At 34.0% G+C, this 22,184-nt stretch overlaps 1 protein-coding gene across 5 annotated transcripts in view; it reads right to left on the bottom strand.

Annotated features, from left to right (window-relative positions):
• Positions 1-22,184, bottom strand: part of PHF14 (PHD finger protein 14) — a 152,628-nt gene that overhangs the window by 95,592 nt on the left and 34,852 nt on the right. For all 5 annotated transcript variants that reach the window (XM_030445688.1, XM_030445687.1, XM_030445689.1 and 2 more), the window contains exons 7-14: positions 21,926-22,063; positions 19,838-19,984; positions 16,501-16,771; positions 15,822-15,928; positions 14,431-14,526; positions 12,784-12,887; positions 11,322-11,453; positions 7,126-7,294 (exon numbers count right to left, since the gene is read on the bottom strand). In XM_030445688.1, coding sequence (XP_030301548.1) covers positions 7,126-7,294; positions 11,322-11,453; positions 12,784-12,887; positions 14,431-14,526; positions 15,822-15,928; positions 16,501-16,771; positions 19,838-19,984; positions 21,926-22,063 — 1,164 coding nt within the window. The remainder of the gene's footprint in view (positions 1-7,125; positions 7,295-11,321; positions 11,454-12,783; positions 12,888-14,430; positions 14,527-15,821; positions 15,929-16,500; positions 16,772-19,837; positions 19,985-21,925; positions 22,064-22,184) is intronic.

Genomic DNA, 22,184 nt, shown 5'->3' with positions numbered 1-22,184 from the left:
ATCCAAAACTTTCTAATCCTAACCCTCTCTTTTATGTAGCCTTTACTACATACTTGTTAATGAGAATCTAAAGACAAGAGAATAAAACAATAAGCATCAGAATGCTATGGAATAATTTCAAACAAAAATGTCATTGGCAAGGAGTAATTTCATTACTACATAACAGAAGACAACTCAGATATGAAACATAAGCTGAGCAATATACTCTCAGAAAACAGAAATGGGAAAACTTCCACTTCTACTATAACAAGTAACCTAATGGAATCACTGTGCATCAAAAGCATCGCAGGATTCCAAAAGACTAAGAAAAAAACCACATAGATTGAAAATGAAAATATAATGTGATCTCTCTCCTGTGAAATACAGATCATGACAACTTTGCCTAGATAGCAATTTTTAATCCATGATACAACCTAATCCTTATTAAGAGTTCAATTTAATAAATAATCTTTCCCAATTAAAAAGTTACAATCAAGTAAGAAAAAAAATTCTTTGAAGAGAAAAATCTCTTTGACTTCCCTTACTTTGTTAAAAGGCAGAAAAGATATTCTATTCATGGCAGCACATAAGCATAAAAGTATTTTAAATACAGGTAAGGACAGCCATATAGACACCAGGTGGCACACTCGCTCAATAGAGATCAAAGTGAATACCTTAAATAGCACATGGCATTACTATTCAAACTGTATCTATGAAATAATTACTGCACTTTCCAAAAATCTGGAAGTAATAAAACAGGTACTGTCATACAAAAAGAAACAGTAATAAATAAAAATGATTATAATCAGAAACAAATGAATCATGAAGCTTAATTACACAGAATTACAATTTTTCCCCCCTTCTTTTTTCATCTCGAATTTTTGAGAACTTTTATTTTCTAGAAAAGCAAAAAATTTGCAACATCCCCATTGCCAACCTACTGAATCTGGCAAATGACTTGAAACTACTGTTTCTATGACTTAAAAACTGTAGTGGAATTTGAGAGCTAGCAGGACTGCCTTCTATCTTTCTTTCTATCTTTAGTTTTAATATTAATTTTCTCCAAAGCACACATTTGGAGAACTGAAACAGAAGCAGGAGGGCAAAAAAGCCAGAAAAAAGTAATTCTGCACATGTTGCTAAAACAAGTGATATTTTTCTGGAAAACTGAACTTAAATGCACTTATTTGCAGAAATTATAGATACACTAGTTACTTTTACTCATAGAGTTATAAATATTAACATGACTGGGATACTGTCTGGAATATGTCCATCTCTTCATGCTTTTGGTACATCAAAATGTAGTGAAATTTCACCTGTGGTGCTTTTTTACCCTTCCTTTTTTAAAACAGCAAATCAACAAACCAAAGCACTTGCCAAACCCCCAGCAAAAAAGATAAAATTCAAAACTGATACACTCCATTCACTTTCAAGCACTGTGTAAGACCTGCACTTATTTATTTTACTTCCCTCCTTTCTAAATTTAACTTCAAGCCAAAAGAAAGAATCCTGTACTACTGCATATCCATGCATTTGGCAAAATGATGTGATACAGTTTTTGTTTGTATTGACACATGATGAGACTAAGTTGAGTTTGTACATTCAGTGATGAAGAAAAAAAAAATAAATTTTATGATGCTCTTCATACTGAAAAACTTCACTTTTAGAAGCTGAGTAACTCCTGATTATTTAATGTTCAACAACAGCAATTTCTTTGAAGTTGAATATGCCAAAACCAAAAACTGTTAGACAGTTGCTATAAAAGGTCTTCCTGGTACTTAATTTTTTTTTAATTATTTTGGGGATTTTCTATGTAGCACTGATACACTCGAATTGAATTGACATTCTGTTTTCCTCCTTTAGCCATTTTTTATTCAAAACTTTCATCTATAACATCACATGATTAAGTTATATAATTAGATGTTTGAAAACAATTTTGGTGGAAATGCTTCAGTTAAATGCAACTTAACAATCCTGTTTATCTTTTAATATACTTGGTAAGCACTAAAACCCCTGAAAAAACAGTGCTCTGCTATCTTTTGTTATTTGAAAAAAAGAAATAATAATTTTAAACAGGAGCATTTAATTAAAAAAAAAAAAGAACCAGTCTAGACAATAACTCCCTGTGCTAAAAAAAGTTTGTAGATGCTATCAGTATTTTTTTAAATACTATTTTTTAAAACTACTCAACTTCAGACTGTCACCCATCAGGCACAGATTTTTCTTCCATGCTCCAAAGAACAAAGAGCGCAGTCTTGGCTAATAATTCTTTCCTCTTAACACAGACTTTTTAAGGATAAAGAGAAAAATCAGTCTGTTCATTTTTATTTTATATATTGTAATCATGGGAAAAAGATATCAGATTTTCAGGCTTTAGATAACAAAAATAAGTTTGGTATCAGAAGATCAGAAAGTTTAATTTAATTACCTCGAACGATTTAGTTCCCAAAATGCCTTAACATAAAGCCTTTCTCACCTTTATAACACAAGTACCTCCTTTTCAATAAAAAGGAACCAAAAATGGAACTTACACACATACAAAAAAACCCCATACCACCTTCATTAAGACTTCATTGTCAGAGGATAGAATACTCAAGATAAACATGATTTAATTTCAAAGTATTTGCCAAATTACATTAGAAATCATCCACTACTACCTCTTACAGCAGACAGCTAACCAAAGCTGCACAATACCACTGTAGAAGATGTACATGTATGTGACATGTCTGAAAGAAATTTCATTACACTTCCAGACAACAGCCTGTACTATGGGGAAAACATACTTCATGTAATTCTGAAGTAAAGAAATTCAATGAAATACAATTAAGAGAAATTTAAGGGAGAGAAGAACACTTTGCAAAAATAGGACACCCCAGACTAACTATTATTCTAGCAATGACACCTCAAATCAACAATCACCTGAGTTTCCTCTTTTGCTCAAGGGCAGCAAAATTGTGGATTTGTTAAAAGCTCTGATTTGTAAATACTGTGAAAACAAACAAACAGTTGAGTAGATGAAAATCATTACTCTCTCAACCTACTCTTAAGTTGAGATACCTTACCTGTATCTCTTAAAAGACTTTTTCCAAATTAACAAACTATTGTAGACTTCTAATCTGTTCAATATAAATATCCAATATGAAAAAAAAACCCTGTTCTGATAAGCAAATGTTTAACATCTTCAGATTTTAAATAAAAAAAATGTTCACAGACATCTGGTTTACACAGATTGGCAGTTGACTTTTATTAGCTAATCATTAGTTATTAACTTCTCTGAAAGTAACCATCAGTAGAAATAATGACTTCTGAAGCTTATATAAGTATGAAATTTGAATTATAAATACTAGAGGTTTTAAATATGCTATCTTAAATTATGCACTGAAATTGAGAGAGTTTCTTAAAAGATTACTACATATGGTCAGTATAAGAACAAACAATGGAATAAATTATGCCCGCGACTACAACCCTTACACACCAGATTAAATTATAAAACTCATGTCTCCCTACATTCATCACAGTAGAATTCTGCTATGTGTAAATTTACCCTTGTTCATCTAGGCCATTCTACCTGGACTTTTTTAGAAAGTGTAGAAATCAGAAATGTCTTCTAGTAAACTTTACATTTTAATGTACAATGTGATAAGTGCCGTCTCCATAACAATGCAGACCGGACTCCCTGTCAGACAGTGCTGGCTGGAGTCTGTCCTCCAATACTCTTTGAAATTGCTGCTATTCCTACTTATAAATATCCTCCAAAGTATATGGAAACTGATAGATAAAAATATTGGACAGCACTCAGAGGGTTGTTTTAAAAATCTCATATGGCATTAGCATGCAAAATACTGCCCTGACCCACAGTCAACATAGTGAGTGTAAAAAGGGAGAAACACTGTCCTTACTGTGGATAATCTGCTTCAGTTTTACTTCTCTCATACTTCCAAATTCTAGAAGGAAACTGGGTCTCTGATACCACACAGAAACTGTGAACACCAGTGTACTTCAATTGCCACAATGTCTCTGACCAGCACTGTTCTGATGTAAGATTAGATTGAATTAAGATTTGAACAATGATGTTCCTAGAAGAAAACCTGAGTTTTGATTAAAATGTTTTACCTTCCTCTCAGTAAGTTCAAAATTATTATTTCTCAACCAGTGATCAGTTATGAGCCAAGATTTTTGCACAAAGCAGACTGAAGGTATGAAGAAAAGGCATCTCATTCAAAATAATGGAAGAGCATCACACCCAATTCTCAGACTCTGCTTGGAGTATCCTGACACAGATGTAAGGCTAAGTACACTTAAGAGACTTCAGAAAAACTTGAAAAGATCTTTTAAGTTAAGAGGATAAATAGTACAGGTTGTCAAAACTAAAACTAGATGTCATTATTTCTTGCAATAATGAAAAACAAAAGGAGTTTGAAGTCGAAAAACCCTACCACTATTTTCTTCAAAAAGCAATTTTTCCCTGGAAAAGAAAATCTACAAAATGAATTAATTCAGTTGCTCTGAAAGATAACACAAAGAAATAAAAAATTTAAAAAGGATTCAGGTACACATCCTTAATTGAATGAGAAACAATGGTAAAATTATGAATACTTCTAAAACGTTTGTTTTTACTGATCAGAGTACACCCCAAGCAGACAGAAAATATACTTAAAAGGACCTACAAAAAAGGAAAATGACAATTTTTCATGAGAGAGGATATTCTTTATCACCTCTGAAATCAATGTTAGCAAATAAGACTGCAGAACAAACTGACTTTAAAAAATTTAATTCTGAAAGTACGAATTAACTTGACTTTTTTTCATGCAATTAGATCTAGGCTTAGTTAATCATACACATTTGTATAAAATGTCTTAGAGATACCAGGTACTACTGTCATCAGTAACATCTAATGGGACTTTATAAAAATTCAACAGGGCTTACCCACAATTTCTGTCAACAAAGTAATGAAGATTTAACTGTGATAAACTACTACAATGAAATCTAAACATAGAAGATGCATTCTGTTGTCCCAGGTATGTGAAAAAACAACAACTTCTCTCAATTATACCAATTCAAGATAAATTTATGCAAAACAAGTAGAAATTCCCTTAAGAACAAAAAATACACAATTCAACAGTCTTATAATTGCACTTGTTGATTATAACTGTAAGCAAGGCTGATTACACTCTCTTAGCTAAGCAAGCTTGCCAACTCTTTTGAAAAGAAAACTAGATTGAATAAAACATGGCCAGAGATACAGTGTACACTGAGAGGGCTGTAAGTTTATTTTAAATTGTTAATTTTTCTTCTTTATTTTATACTATTTAAAAGTATTTAAGCAGTGACTACATAAAGGACAGAACAAATATCTGGTCATCACTGAAATTCACCATACAGACGTTCTCTGTTTAGTCAGAGCCAATCCTATATGAGAAGCTGTTCAAGGTCAGGTTTTTTTCCTCTCAAATATACAAACAGGCCCAGAGCTAACAAATGTGTTTTCTCCCCAAAAAGAAAAAACCCAACATAATGAAGGAAACAACAAAAACTAACACTAGCTTTCCCAGCTTCACAGCAAAAGTGATCCGATAGCACCAGTAAGTATCTATTGAAGTCTTCAGAGTCTGTTATCTTCATTTTGCTATATAGATTGAGTGCACCAAGATCATGAAAGTTTTCAAATGAAGGAAATCATCCTAGCTCAAAGAAAATGAATCCAGCAGGTGTCAAGGGTTTAAACCTTCTCTTCTACAGTTAAGACAGTAGGAAGCAAAAACAAAACCAAAAATACCCAACAACCTGTCAGCTATGGCAAAGAGAGGACTTTGAAAGAGAAGTCCTGCTCAGAGGACAGCAAAGATGTTATCTTGCACATCTGTATTTTGTAGAAAAGCAGGGAACTAGAGAGGAACTGAAATATAGCCTATAAATTCAAGCAATGGAACAGTTCATCTTAGACTGGTAGCAGTAATTTATCCACAGTGCAATGCTGTATTGTGCCAACATACAAGTCCACTCAAAGTAAATTCAATCTCTCTATTACATACCACAATGTGTGCAAATATACTCTCTAGCACGTGAGGTGCCAAATCACTACCATAGCACATCAAGAGTGTCACAGCATGATGGGGTCACTTCAGAGCTATCAGGCATCTGTCTCTCCATTTAGAACACATTTATATCGTTAGGTCAGGAAAAATTTGCTTAATCCTATCAGTGTATGCTCAGATGAGTGAAGTATGGTAGCTGCTGGTACAAGCACAAAAAAGTCTGGAAAATTCTGTGAGGAAAATAAAGTTGTGTTGCATGACAGATGAAGTAGGCCTCACCCTAACATGAAGGACCATAAGGATTTCCTAATATTAAGAATTATATTGGAAGATAAACCATGGGCTAAATGATTTCTACTCATAAAAGGGTAATGCGAATACAATTCAATCCCTAAACTGGACCAAAAAGTCCCTTGGTATTTTTATATACATTTTTATAGGCAATGTGGCATATCACACATAAAAAAACTTTTATGAGCAAGAAGAAGAGCAAAATTTTAAGAACCAAGACACCAGAAAACAGGAGTATGTTTTTAAATAAAAACGTCCTACTTTTAAATGGAAAAGATTCTAAATATTTCATCAGCATAGAAAGCAGGAGCTTTTGCTTCTCTTCTCTAAAAATTATTCTCAAAAAAAGTCTCAGAAAACACAGAATTACTAGAAAGCTAAAAAAACCTGACATCACAGGTTAGTCACAAAACATGGAGTTAGTTTGTTGCCTGTACATAAGGAAATGACTAATTAATTTGAAGTTTTAACTGGCAGTTTTATGTATTTAAAATTAAGGTGAAGAACAGCTGCAAAATGCTAAGCCTATGTGCAAACTGAATTTCCCCTCTTCCTGCAATTAATGGAAAACTTTGTGATCCAAGTAAAAGGAAAATCTTGTACAGCTCTCCAGTTTAGTACCGTGTTTCCCAGCTTTTTACTGTAGCAAAACTATTTAACACAAGTATTAAAGTATTAAACAGAAGAAAGGGAATTTATAACAAAAACAGACCATTGACCAAACCAAACTACTGCAATTCAAAATGTTCAAAACACAAGTAATGTTCAACAAAATTATTACAAATACGAGCTGCATAACAACAAATCAATCACAATTTACCGTGTTTCTGATTGGAATTTTCTTCGGTTCTGGTGGCATATCCTGAGGAACAAATTTCACTGGTTCCTTAATCTGCCTCCTTGATCGTTTGGTCCCATCTGGCAAGGTTTCCATGGCGATATCGGCCTCCATGTCACTGCTACCTGCCTGGTCACACTCTGAGCATTGCCTGCAAAGGGGAAGATTTTCTATTTAAAACTGCAGTAACAAAAGCAGAAAGAGAAATATATTGAAGTGTTTGGGTTTAAAATACATTCAAAACTCAAGAAACCAAAAGGACACCTAAAGAACTCCCTCAAACATACCATATTTTGAGCAGCTAACCAAAAAATAAACAGGGCTTTCTTATTGCTGTTTTTCTTCTGACATCATTTGAACTTTGAAAACAAAGATTTTGAAAGTGAGATTTAAACCTTCAAGAAGGATGCTCCCTATTTCACCATCTGCATTCTTCCATATCCCCATTTTTAATGGTGCCCACTGATCTGTAATCTGTTCATTATTGTACTGCTTTTACACTTTAATCATTACAATGGCACACTGCTGAATTCAATCTGATCAAAGTGCTTTAGAAACAGGGTTTTGGAAGAAATGTCTGTTATAAAAATCAATTTTAATATGAATTTCCTGAGGGAGTGGGTTTTAAATACAGGAAAAAAAAGGTAGGAAATGATGATAAAGAACTTGGAAACATATATTTACAAACTTTAAAAATCGAGTTGAAATACCTTGAGTTTTTTAAAAAGTAAAAAAAAAAAAAAAATCACAATCAGAACTTCAAAAGTCAACGGATGCTCAAGTAATCCTACTAGCAAGCTCCTTGACAGAATTCACAATAGGAAATCATTGTTTTGCTCTTATTTCAAGAAAATACTTTCCTTATGCAAAGCCAGAAATATGGACGTTAACTAAAACCATGTTAATGAAAACTTAAAAACTATACCCACAGGTGAGAATTGTTTAATTCCCCCTCACAATACACTTTCAATTAAAAAAACTAAAATATTTTCAAACGAATTCCAATTCATCACTGCTCTCATATAAAAAATGTGTTTTTTTCATAATAGCACTTTAAAAAAAATCAATATATGATCTGCTATGAACCTGCATTAACAGGGCTGTACACACTTAAGTTCTCCAAGCAAAAGAGCAAATTTGCTATGGAAGGAGGCAAACAAAACACATATAATTGCATTCTTGTCCAAGCGTGTATTGACACTTACCTCCAAAAATTTAAATATTTGTTAAATATTAGTAAATAACCTGTATCTATACAAAAGCACAAAGTCTGATTTCCCACATGTTCACGTTTAACTGGTGTAGTTTTTCTCTGTGAACTTCAGTAAGGGCTCACACAGCATGAACTCTATCAACTTTCCATGTTTTCTAATCCTTCCAAACTAATCCAAGGAGCACAGTCTCAAATCTCTCCTGGCTATACCAGAAGACAACAGCAGTCATCATGGTCTGCTGGACAGATCAGTAGCTACCAAGTCAAAATAGAAGGGATCTAATCCTGGATTAGGTAACTGCTATCAGTATAACCCTGACTAAATGAAACCTTCTCCTTCAATTTTTCCACATGCAAAATCGTGGTTACATTATAGTGTTATGAATATTAATCACTTCTTATCTCTAAAGCACTTGAGACCACTGGAAATAAGACATATATCAGTGCTAGAAGTATTTGCTGGTCTAGAAATGCAGAAGTACCACAGGGCAGACTGCAGGAAAGGTAAGTGTCACCCCTCCCTCATGTAAGGATAGAGATTTTAGCAGTAGTCAAAACACAAGGAAGTCAGTTTATGCAGTTTTTATACTTTGCAAACAGTTTTGCACCAGCATACACCTCTTCCTCCTCTTTTCAAACCTCAGTTTTCTACATGGTAGCTGTTAACTTTTCCAGGTCTCTTTAAGACACTAAAATATAAAACAAATAAAAAAGGTATAGCAATGTTCACAAAATGCTACTTTATACAGTTAAACATAACTAACATATATACAGCTAACATAAAATTGTGTGCATGAACACACAAGTAAGGAGACATAGCACTTAAGCAAATGCACACTGACCAAGCTACTATTATTGTGAGGTTTTCTAGAAAAAGGCTCTCCAATGATGCACATGACAGAGAAGCTTCAGAGATAACAGCATTCCTTCAAAATTTTGTGTCTGCTTAGATAAAAGTTACTTTGTGTTATTTTTACATGATGCAATGCCCAACTTGTAACACTGAGATTTTTTGTTTAGCAAGCATTATGGAGCACAGCCTACCATGGGTCTGCAGCATCAGTCATGTCATTAAATTAATATATGTATGTGTAATGTGTATATATGTATATATATGTGTGTATACATGTACAACGGATGTACAATATATGTATATAATGTGTAAAAATATATGTAATTTCAGCAAAACTGAAAGCACTTATGATCTGCTTAGGCAGTTTTAAGCAATAGCTATGGGAGCGTTCAAAAATACTGTGGATGTGCAATTCCTAAAAAATGTTTATTTTCACCATTATTATGGTAAAATATGTAGTCTTTATAAATTAAAAAATAAGCATTCTACAACAAAAGCACTGCACTGAAGTTTTTATAAGACAAAAAAATATGAAGCATATAGAATAAACTCACATAAACTACACGATGTTTAAATCAGTTTATATTGATAATATACATGACTCCAATCATCAAGCCTTTTGCAAAGGCTCAAGTTAGCCATAGGTAGTAAATAATTAGTAGTAAGAATGAAACAGAAAGCAAAAATTAAGAAACCTTTACCTGTTACTTGCTTACTATTTTAAAAGAGGAGTAGAGTTAACATTTTAAACTACTTTAAAGTCTTTCAACCTCCCTAACATTTCAAAGAAATTCCTACTAGAGCCATTTTCTTCACCTTTTTTGCAAAACTTCCCATTGTATCCAACACAAAGATCTGAAAAGTATAGGGCCTCCATATTAAAAAAAAAAAATTAAAAAACTGCACTTCTCTTCAAAACTTAATCAAAAGATTAAAACTGTATTCAAAACAGCAGGGGGGGAAACCTGCTGAACTCAAACTTAGATTAAGGGTCTGTTCTACATGCTCTCAACTGATCCTGAAAAGAACACATAAAGGCAGGCTCAATGATGAAAAGAATGCAATCAATACAGCTCAATTTGTCTGCTATAATCTCACACTCCAGAATATACCCTAGCTAATTAGAAGTAATGCTAAGTTTGTGATCCAAGATATAACTGAAGCATAAAATTCACAACAAAGTTAAGTTATAGCTTTGAAATAGAAGCATTTCACCATCTAACCTGACCTGTTCTGCCTTTAACACCTACAGAGCCTTTTAGTGAGCTTTTAGTGAGCCTTTAGTGAGCCTTTTCAACTTGGTTAAAAAGCAGAACAAAAATCAGGAACCTCTCGTGTAAATTCAGAGGCTACCAAAAAAAATTTAGAAAAATCTTCCATATAACAAAACTACTTTGTAAATTTGTCCAAGGAGCTCAGAATGCCCTTGAAATAATGGGGAGTCCAAAATCACAGATGACATTAAATAAGTAAAAGAAAGTTAAATTCAGAAAAGGATTAGTAATGGTGAAAACCTTTTTGAGATTTTAAGCTTTTATATAGGAAATATGTATTAATACAGTAACTAAATTTACTGGAGTAAACCCAGGTTTTGACATGTAAAGATAAGGAAAAAAGAGAGAATTTCCATTTCATGTACCAACCACCTTCCCCTGTACACAGTCATCAAATCTACACAAAAAGATTACTTAACTAAATGTTTTATTGAAGTTTTTGAAAAATAAAAAATAATAACAAATTAATAGACCTCTTAAGAAAAAGAGAGAACAATTTCTATTGATTGAAAATAATTTTGCTGTATTTTTAGAAGGAATTCTTACACTATTCTGATATAGTACTTTAACCACAGACAAGGTGATGACAATTCCTGGAAATGATGTACATTAAAGGAGATAAAATCTGCTATTCTTAATTGCTTCTTCAAGACAGTTTAAAACATGAAGAACATCAACACAACACAGCTGCACAATAATTTTGTGATAGTTTGAATATCAGCTCCTTTATCAGGTTATCAGTTATAACAATGTCTAATGTACTTAGAATTTGCACATCTATTCCTATTTATGTCCTGCTTTAAGTACACACAAGACAGCACATCAACTCCATTCTTACCAGTAACTGTTCTTGGTCTTCCTTGGCATCCTTGTGAGAGGTGGATCCAGGCAGCCAAGATGATAGTGGAGTTTACAAGTATCACAAAGTAGCAGGAGGTGTTGATCATGATTCTTCTTGCAAATTCCACAACTTTTAATGTAGGTAGCACAAAAGCATTGTTATTACATTTGAAATCACAAGAAATAAACAATGTCCCAGCACATTCCCCACTTTCAATACACATGTGGCAATTTCAATCTGAGTACCTAGGTACTTTTTAAGGAGCTTCTACCTATATTCAGTAAAGCATTAAAGGCAGCTAATATAATTAACAATAAAATATCTTTCATTTTACTTTTTGAGAACTTCGAACTGGTAAGCAATCACTTGATACTTCAACAAAATGTAACAGCAGCAAATGGAAAAAAAACTACTTGTGCCATCCACATGCTTAAATGGAAAATTATGCTGCTCTTATCAAACTAACAGTCATATGCCTATTTTCATAATGCAAGCACCCTGAAATAGGTCTGTGCTGCTATCATGTTGGGCAATTCATCAACTCGTAAGGCATGACATTTTCTTTTTACCATTATTATTTTACTGGAATTTAAATTTTAGTTATTTCAAAAAGATCAGGTGTTCATTGAGTCTATTACAAAATGGAAGTAAATTCCTACATTTGAATGAAACAAAACTAGTAAAGCATTGACTGTTATTTGTATATGTCTGAATTGCCATATCCTCAGCCCACTGCCACGTTCTCAAGATTTCCACTTCTCAGAGCACTAGAATTATCTTTTGCTTATCTAATCCATCTTTTTCAGTTAGCCTGCTAGCTGGGCAAGACACTGCCCACTTGCTGTGGCTCAAGCCATGGCTCTCACCCTCTAGATAAGAGACAGACCACCCCATTTCTCAACTGGTGGCAAGAGAAGACCATCCAGGATAATATGTATTTGTTACACCATCATGCTCTGGGTTTCTAGACTATGTTCCATTGTTAGAATTAGTTAAAGCCCAGTCATCAGTTTCACAGTTTACACAAGAGTGAAAAAAGTGGAACAAATGACAAATTGTTTAGGTTTTATTTTCTTAGGAATTAATAAAAACAGAAGTAGGGAAATTTAAAATTCAAGAAATTCCAAAGGATTTCACAACCCATAAGCAAAAAATAAAAAAACTTTATGACTAGCATTTTATGCACCCAGCCACTGAGACTTAACAGCACCAGCCCTGTTTGCAAAATTGTCAACACAGATGCTTGCATTCAAAGGACAAGATGATCAGTTAAAAATTTTCATGTGTACTGAGGTGAAGAATTGGCTACTATTCAACTTAGCCTTCAGAAGTAAAATGTATAGACAACTCTGATGCATTTTATTAATCAAAACCAAAGCAAACAATCTTCTCTTAACACTTCTGTGAAACTATAACTTCCTAGATATTGTAAGTATTCTGCCAAAAGTTCACTACTTGCCTATAAAGGACAGCTGGAAGAGTAGATGTCTTTTGTGTTCCTCCTTCCTTTTTACTTGGTTTCCTTTCCTTAGGAGCACGTAGAATTGCTGGTATGTTCAATTTCTATTGGATTTGAACAAATGCAGAGTATACATGAGTCTTGACATTTTTAGAGAATACCAGTTCAATCTCAATGCATAAAGAACAAGACTAAAATCATGAGTAGGAAAGTGCTTAGCTAGCTATTTTGCAGACAAGAGCAACTACAGTTTGTTTATATTACAAAATCATACTGAGATAAAGTAATACTATACTTATTTCTTTCAATTTGATAAATAAAAAACATTTAAATAGTAGCTTTTAACAGTTTTCTTCAAGCTTCAAAGAGGAATAGACAAGGATGCCTTTTTTCTAGGCAGCTGAAACAACCAAAGGTAAATTCACAAAATTGACAGAAACTGAGGCAGTTTATTTTCCCCAACATCCCTGCTACACTGGTGCTCAACAGGTTAATTAGAAAAATTATCTTATTGGACCAAGCCTCCACAAAGCAGATGAGATTCTCTTCGGGTTTCTGCTAATCTGTAGTATGCTACCATCTCAGACAGCAACCATCTATCAAAGTCATTTCTCAACAGCCCCGTGGGTCTGCATCTGTTCAACCAACTGGAAAAAAAAAATGTCATGCAAGCTGTGCAAATGAATTCTACTTAACTTCCTTTTTTTTTTCCTAACATATACACCAGGAAGTATATTTGTGAATACTTACTCAAAGCCACATTAAAAAGGTGGGAAAAAACCATCTTGATTCAAGAGATAAATTATGTGAGAATCCTTCTTCACAACCAGAAAAGATACAAACGAATGGAATCAGAAAAAGCTAACATTCCTTAAAAACTACTACTGAATAAAGAAAGAGAAACCTTTGTTTCCTGAACAGCAGCACATATTCAGCGTACCAAAGGGTGCAACAAAACTGTGACCTAATCATACGTCTGCATATTCAAAATGAACAGTTTCTTTTCTTTTCCTCTAAATCATAATTGGTAAACATTTCAGTCTCTCACTGGCTTCTACAATGTTCACTGACATTTAATACATGTGATATAAAATTATACCAAAACATGGTAAGGACCTATATAAATTTGAGCATATCAATGAGAACAGAGACAATTGCTGTCAACAGAAAAGAATCCAAATCTTCTTTTCTCCTAGATATTTATGTTCATTTAACCAAAACATGCTGCTCTGTCTGGTTAAAAACCATCACACATGTACTGCAGGTTCTAAAGATTCCTATCTTTTATAAAGAGCTACCACATCATTTAAGGGCTACAGTAACTAAAGATAATGTGCACACAAAAACTGTAGTATTAACCTGTGCTTCACGTTAAGGTTCATCATGAATGACAGGTCAATCAGTTATACAAAATGAAACAATTTTACAAACCAGATCACTATTACAACAACAAAATTAAGTTAGAGGTTCCCAGTAGTTGTTTGCATAAGTCTAGAGATTCCAATCAGGAAATGTTATCCCCAGAGTAAAGCCTGGGTCTCAACAAATCAATTTATTTGGCCATAGAAGTGACAGAAAAAAAAAGAAAAAAAAAAAGTCTATTCTTGGAAAAGCAGATCAAAGACAGCATAAAAAAACCCAACCAACCTGTCCAATGATTCTACCCAGCAGAGCCCAAATGCCTTGCCCTTCATTACGCAGTTTTCCATTCATATTTTGTAGCTCTTCCAAGGACTCACATAGCTGAAAAGTTGAAAGAAAAAAATTAACAGGAATAACAATCCATTAAGTGTTATTTAACAAAATTTATTCAACCTCTTACCTATAAAGGTTGCAATATTTTATTGGTGGATTAAAAAACAATGAAACTCATGTCAACATAGCTGAGCCCAGCACAATCATTCAGTAATTTAATGGAACTAAGATGGAAATCTGGCCAGCCACCTGTTTTGTAAAGATGATCTAAAGCACTTCAGCTTGAAAATAGGGTTTCATTAAGTCAGCTAAAAAAATTAAACTAAAATACAGCAGTATCTTGAATAGGTTGCCCATACTACTTCAGCAGCAAGATTCTAGCAAGTTAACATATAAATGAATTAAAGCTCTGTATTGCTTTACCAAAGAACATTCTCTCATTGTCACAGAAAGAGATATAATTCTTTACAGGATGCAAGAAGAACAAAAGTTAGGGGTTTTTTCTTATGGAAATACCTGTTTGTTACCACACAGTACATACAATATATTCATTTTGTAAAAGCTGCACACACAATTTCCTCCCTCTACTTTTGGGCAGTTCACAAGAACCCACTGTTTCATGTTCTCATTTAAAACACACACCCAACAGTTTAAGAATTAATAGCAACACAGTTTGTTATCATCACTATCACTTGATAAGCTGCTGAACTCATCAAGAACTGTAGCATGTTATCTGTCATAAGAAATACAGTACTCCCATGTTCCATGAAATAATGAAATTATTTACTAAAAATGCAATTAAATATTCTTTGTTAAGCACTATTATTCCAGCCTACAAAATTAGCCAGGTTATTAAACCTAGAATGAACATAACTGGAGTTGGAGTTGACATAAATAAATAAATTAGTAAAACCCCAACAATGGTAGATTCAAATTATCAAGTGGATTCCAAGCAGAGAGACAGGTTCAAAAAGAACCTAGAAGTACACACAAGCAAGACAAAACAACTCCCCCCAAAAAATTATAAAAAGGGCCTGAAGACACAATTCAGTCATGAGAGGGATCTGTCTGCCTGTGCCATTTTTACTGGAGCTCTCAGTAGGGTCAGTTACAGAAACTGTGCTTAAGTAACATATGACATTTTAGAAACTGACTCTACTTGAACAGAGGGAATTGGACCACAGTACTTTTAAAAGAAGAAATATATTTTTAAATGTTACTTTTAAAGAAAGAATGGGTTGTATCTGTTTTTCCAATTTTGTTTGGAAAGTAAAATGCCATCAGTGCTGCTAACAGCAACAACACTAAAACTGTACAAGGGTTTATTATCTCTTTTTCTTCACCTTATTATACTCCACATGAAGCTTTTCTTGCTCATTTTCTAATTTATCCTTGATATTCTTCTGTTCAGCCATATTCTCCTGGATTTGAATCATGCGCATATTTCTCTCTATTTAGAAGAAAACTGCATTATTTCCTATCCTTGGAAATATTTTCAAGTTTTATGCACTGAAAAAAGCGAAGCAATGAAAAGCATAGAAACAACACAAAACCACGAAACTATAGCTTATTACACAGAGTATAATGAACAGTCATAGCTCACTTTTGGCTTCTTAACTATAACAGTTAATTAAATAGTAACATCTACTTATATAGTGAGCTTTGATCACTGAAGAGTCCCAAAGACAAAAACACAAAAAGGAAAATTCATGGGAAAAAAAGTCACCAAGGGTACCTAAGCTTCCACTCCCTTCTAAGCAAAGACACTGTTTCTTGGTTGTATTTGAAATATACTCTTTTTGGCAATGTCTTTTTTAAAGACAGCACTAACTTTCTGTGTAAAGACAGATACCAAGTAGCAATACATCTGATCCACCATGAAGTCATAATTCACATTTATTTTATTTCACATTTATTTTTGGCACCTAAGAAATACAAGTAAACCAATAAGCCAGTGGCCAATGACTGAGCACAGTAAAGCAGTGATTTTTCCATTACGAAAAATGTCATTTTCATTCTTACCAAGGTAGTAATTCACAAAATCAGCAGTGAGAGCTGGTTGTTTATGTTTTCTTCTGCCATCAACACTGGAACTAGTATCTGAAGTATCCACTGGAAAAATGTCTGTACTAATTCCCATTAACTCAGCTTTGCGCATGAGCTTCCGTATGGCTGAAGCGCTGCTGGTGAGAGGTCGTGGCAGCTTCTCCCTGGGAACCCAGGCCTGGGGCCTGGTGGTACGGGCCAGCTCTGCCTTGGCACGATACTGCTGTAGCCTGGCATTGATTCGAGCCTGCAGTAAAGAATTCCATAAATTAAAACCATATGGGAACAATTCTGAATTGGTTTAGAGTTATGTCCTTTTGGAACTCACCCGCAATTTATTTGCATTTTATGAGCCGCCCGATCAATGCCATTTTCATTCTGGCACTCTGTGACTCTACAAAACAGCCACTGATTCAGACACTTGATTTTTACTTCAAAATGCATACACAAATAGCATTATCCTTTCACTAGGCTCTGAAGATATTCACAAGTTTCTTGATGAGATTTCCCCACCAATGAAAGCAAAACAAATGAGAAAATGCCTTCTAATACTGATAAATTTAATGGGACTGTGAAAACTCACCACTGGGAAATGCCTTTGCTGACCTATCAAAAATACATGGAGATACACTTTTAAATTGGTATGTATGAGAAATAAAACCTGATGAATAGTGGTTTTTGCCATATTTGACATCCTTTCATAGGAAATTCTCTCTCAACGCTGTACCTCCTTATAAATGTTAAGACTAGCTGATTATAATGTGCCAAAAACAGAACCCAAACAGAAATGAAGTAGGCAAGAGATGGTCACAATATATATTGTTGATGACATCTGTATATTTGTGACCATCTGGGAGATAAACCCCAGAAGATCAAGTTGTTACTGACAGTTGGAAAACACTGTCTTGCAGGAACTCTATGTAGTGACAATTCTAGCAGAAAATGACATCAACATACAAACCTTCAGAGGCAAAACCCCAACTGACTATCAGTTAGAAGTTGTTTACTTGCCTGCAGAAAGAAGAAACTAAACTAATCCAACTTCCCCACCATATGGTGTGACATTCTCCTGAGACAAAAGTAACAAAGCATGCATATATATGTATGCTACAGTTAGGGAACATCTCTGCTTACAAACATCATCACTGAAGGCAATATTACAGACAGTTTAACACACATTACCTGACTAGGTCTTGAACATCAATGACCAAGAAAAAAGGCAAACGTGGCTTGCAGACCAGTTCAACCCCAAGGGCATTTTTCTTGGACCCATAACAGCAAGCAATGGATCCACCTACAGCCACTACCTCACTTTATTCTCCACTGGAAGGACCAAGAACATCTATGGCTTTACCAGCTAAGATGCTTCTTCACTGGTTGCATGCTCAGTTCTGAAATCCTTGGGGTCATTTAAGATGTCATACAACTGTATACTTAGAGCTTTATTCCAGAATTAGATGACACATTAGAAAGACTGATGTCTAAATGGAATCCTGAACTCAAGTATATGCTTTACTCAAGGAGTGCACATTTCCATCATTGATATAAAAAAAGTATTCCAATACAGTATTTCAACCTCTTCCAACAATTCATAACAGTCCTAGAGAGCTTTATATATTATGTTCTTATTGAACATAATACATATTATGTTCATATTGAACATATTGAACATATATATTATGTTCAATATATATTATGTTCTTATGCTAGTTCAGTGTTTGTAAACCTTACTTAAGCCTACATAATCCCATAGAAGTGAGTTTTTGTATGTACATGCATATATATTTACTTCAAAATCTTTTGTTTGTTTGTTTTTCGCAGACTAAGCTGTCTCAAGATTCTTACTTCTCAAGCAAAATCCTAATTTAGCAAAGATGGTTGAATCTACTGAACCCAAATAATTTAGATTAAAATATCTGCAGAGCCTTCAGAGGGAAAGAGAAGGTTTGGGGGAAAGAGGAAGAAGAGAGGAAAATGCTAGGAACTCATCAGCATTTTCAGCACCCTGTAATAAATGCCTGAAAACGGGGCTAATAAAGCCCTGTTGGACCCAAACTGACTCTGCACATCCAGCACTCAGCATTATGTTGGGTAACATTCATATTATTGTGATTTTTCCACTATATAGGTGCATTTCACACAATTGAAAGCTGAGTTTATTCAGCAAGAATTATACAGCCAGTTTTAAATCAAGCTATACAAAGCTCAACACATACCCCACAGAAATATTTTATTCGAAATTCTTCTATGACAGAGTTTGCTCAAATTCTTTCTCAAATTCACAGGTCATTTAAAATTAATATTCTCTTCCATGAAAGATATCTGAGGAACTAGAAAGACACTAATTTTTTAAATAAAAAGTTTGATGATACAGAGATTCATTTTCTGATCATTACACTACTGTTCTCCCTTCAGAAAATAAAGCAGTTATTTCTCTAACTATCCTCCAGTATTTACAGCATCTACTACTTTCTGCAACAAATTAGGCAGGATTTATTCAGATGAGCTGCTTTCCTATGCAAGTAGGATTTTTCCACAGAATGCAGGCCAGCCTAAGCAGTGAAAGGAAATCATGATATAAATGCCTCAGAATCAGAAAAAATAAAGTACACCCATTAAATCATATCAAAATACACAGATCCCCTCAGAAGGAGACAATACCTTTATATCAACAGGTCATTTATCAGTTGAGCTTATGCACTAACTAATACTTTTACATGGATCTGCCAGTAGACAGGGATAGAGACTCAGACTTTCCAACCACTCCCACTCAGCAGCACAGACTCAGTTTCTGCACCTGCGTAATTTTTTTATAGGAAATTTTTACTATGAAAAAGCCCAGAACATAGATTTCTAATTGGAAATATAAAAAGTGAAAAAGGGCCTTAGAAGAAAAAACCTTTAGGCCAACTAAACATTTCTGCCAAGTTCAAAGGATTACCAAGGGAAAAAAGTGGATTTTTACTGAACTTGTGTGGGAACATGCCTAATCTCTTGTCTGTCTGTCTTTTTTTTGTTGTTGTTGTTAACAATACTGAAATGTTTTATCTATGCATTACAATGAAGATGTAATTACCAAGTTTTTGCTGCAAAAGCAAACAAGGTAAGTTTTTTCAATTCAGACAAGCACAGATATCCCTATTCTAAACAACCAAAACATACAAATAATTTACTGCTTTGGTTAATATCATTCACTATCAATATACTTCACACTTCAGCTCCTTCTAGAAAAAACAATTCCCCATCTTCTTCATTTTTTTCTTGTTTAACATGAATAATTAATACAGACCCATCTGTCTCATGAATACAATACCTGAGCTTCTGGTGAGAGCTGTTTTTCTCTTTCCTGCAAGGACATTTTACAGTAAGATTGTAATGCCAAGTAGTTCTTCCGCTTCCATTTTCTGTCTAACCTGTCCGCATGCTGTTTACAATAAGCAAAAAAAGGGTCAGCTATATCCTGTTTTAGAGAAAACAAAGAGGAAGGAACAAAAATAAAGTAAGACATACAAGACCAAAAGGCTCCGAACAACACAAACATTCTGAAATACATTCACATGTTCAAATAGATAATTTCAAAGATAACTATTATGTATGTTTCTACATCAATTTTGTCATGTTGATGCAATTTACCATATAGGTTTTTTCCTATTGTTTTCATTGCATAGCCCTGAATGCTTGTAAGTGCATTAACTATTTAACTCCCTACTGTTCAATCTCCAATTTCTCACTCCCAGAAGGAATAGCAGAAGAAATTCCTAAGCACAGATCCATATAAAATGAATTGTTAACTTCCTGTTGCTTCACTGCATCATCTTTTGTATTACATCCTACAAGAGATTAACAAGTCTGCAACATACAAAAAGTAACATATTTGGTTATCTCAAATTACTTTCCAAACAGTTTTGGTGGTTATATCCCCACATGATTTATCCTGTCTCAGATGATCTTTTTTTTTCATTTTATGTTCTTTCCTCAATCAGACCTGCACATTACCATGCCTGAAAGTTCATAGTAAATTCTAGCACTTGCTAATCTTGAAAGCTGACTGAAAGTATCTGAACCATTAGGAGATACAGTTTGACAAGTGTATTTCATTTAGAAGTGTATTTCCAAAAGTGTAGAAACATCATCATAAATTTACAGACTAAGAACTTAAAGCAGTCTTCCTACATAATAAAATATTCAGAAGTTATTTGCTTATCACATATTTCTATACTGCACCTATAAAACACAGACCAATAGAATCTAAACAGGTTGTCCTTATAAACATAGTTTATTTCAATTTACATTTTCAGAGTGTTTGACAACTTGCTTACAAAAGTTTGCAGCATCCCAAAATCAAGTTTCTATGAGGCTTTGTTTAAAAATATTTTCATTACAGAAAATAGGTAAGAATGTTTTAAGATAGATGGGCAAGCAAATGCATTCTTCATGAGAAAAATAGACACTGATCATCTGAAGAATCAACATTACATATAATTAGGGACATTAATAATTATATGTTCGGGGCAGTAATAATTAATAATTCCATATATTAGGAACAATGGCAATGAGGTAATTGTACTATCTTCCTGTTTATCAATCCCATAGAAGAATGTATTTTGTGATTCTAAGAATCACTGTCCTGCTGTTTGGAGAAACAAATGCATCAGTGTCATTAATGCAAGTAATGCTTGTTTGAGTGTGACCTGTGGTACCCCATAATGCAGTGAGAAGTTAAGCTGTGCAGTTATGAATGTGACACTTTTAATCCAAATGATACATAACAGGATAAAATTTGTCATCCTAAAAGTATGTGTAGCATCAAAATTAATTTGGAAGTAGAAGCTTCAAATCTGAATTCCTTTAATCATTTTACAGGAAGAAAACTGGTAAGGAAAACGTTTATATATATATACACATATATTTATATCAAAAAGTTACCAGTAGGTTACATATGTTTGCTTTTCATTCTGCTTCCTAAAAATAATACTGTCACAAGAAAATATACACAGCTGCCCTGCAATTTGAAGAAAATATTGGAAATCGTGCACCATAAAATGACATTAGAAATATAGTAAATTTCTCAAGTCAGTCCTATTTGGTATCAAACAAAAATTACAATACTACACAAACAGGTAGGTTAAGTATGTCAACCTAGGTGAAGCTCAAGAATTAAAAGTTAGTTAGAATTCATGTCTATATTGACTGGTAGACTTTTAAGCCAACCCCTGTGCTAACCTTCTCTCTCCCTTTTTCTAAGCAATTTCACAAGGAGCTCAGTTGGACAAACTGGTGCACACACAGAGGCTATGACTTCACAAAAACTTTGTTCAGGGTTAGTGAGCAAAAAGGGTACAGTTTCACATCTTCACAAGCTTTAAATACAACTCTCTTATTCTACCCTTCCCATAGCTACCTCCTCTGCTGCTGCTTCTGAGAGGAGGCCTTCCTTCTGAGCGCAGGTCACGTGGAAATAAGCTCTGCACATCCCAGCATCACAACTAATGCACACACCAGTCCTGGCAAAACGCGGATCTTCACAAAAACTGCATTCCTTTATAAAGAAGGGTAGAAAATGTACATATTTCAGCTGTGTTTTGCCTAATAATTGACAATTTACCTCTGACATACAAAATCCAAACAGGTTTGGTTACTCCTGGCTGCTGCTGGCAGCT

The sequence above is a fragment of the Calypte anna genome, chromosome 2, assembly GCF_003957555.1.
Source record: "Calypte anna isolate BGI_N300 chromosome 2, bCalAnn1_v1.p, whole genome shotgun sequence".
Taxonomy (NCBI): Eukaryota; Metazoa; Chordata; class Aves; order Apodiformes; family Trochilidae; genus Calypte; species Calypte anna.
Note: the sequence above shows the minus strand (reverse complement) of the source record. Positions and strands in the feature narration are given on the sequence as shown.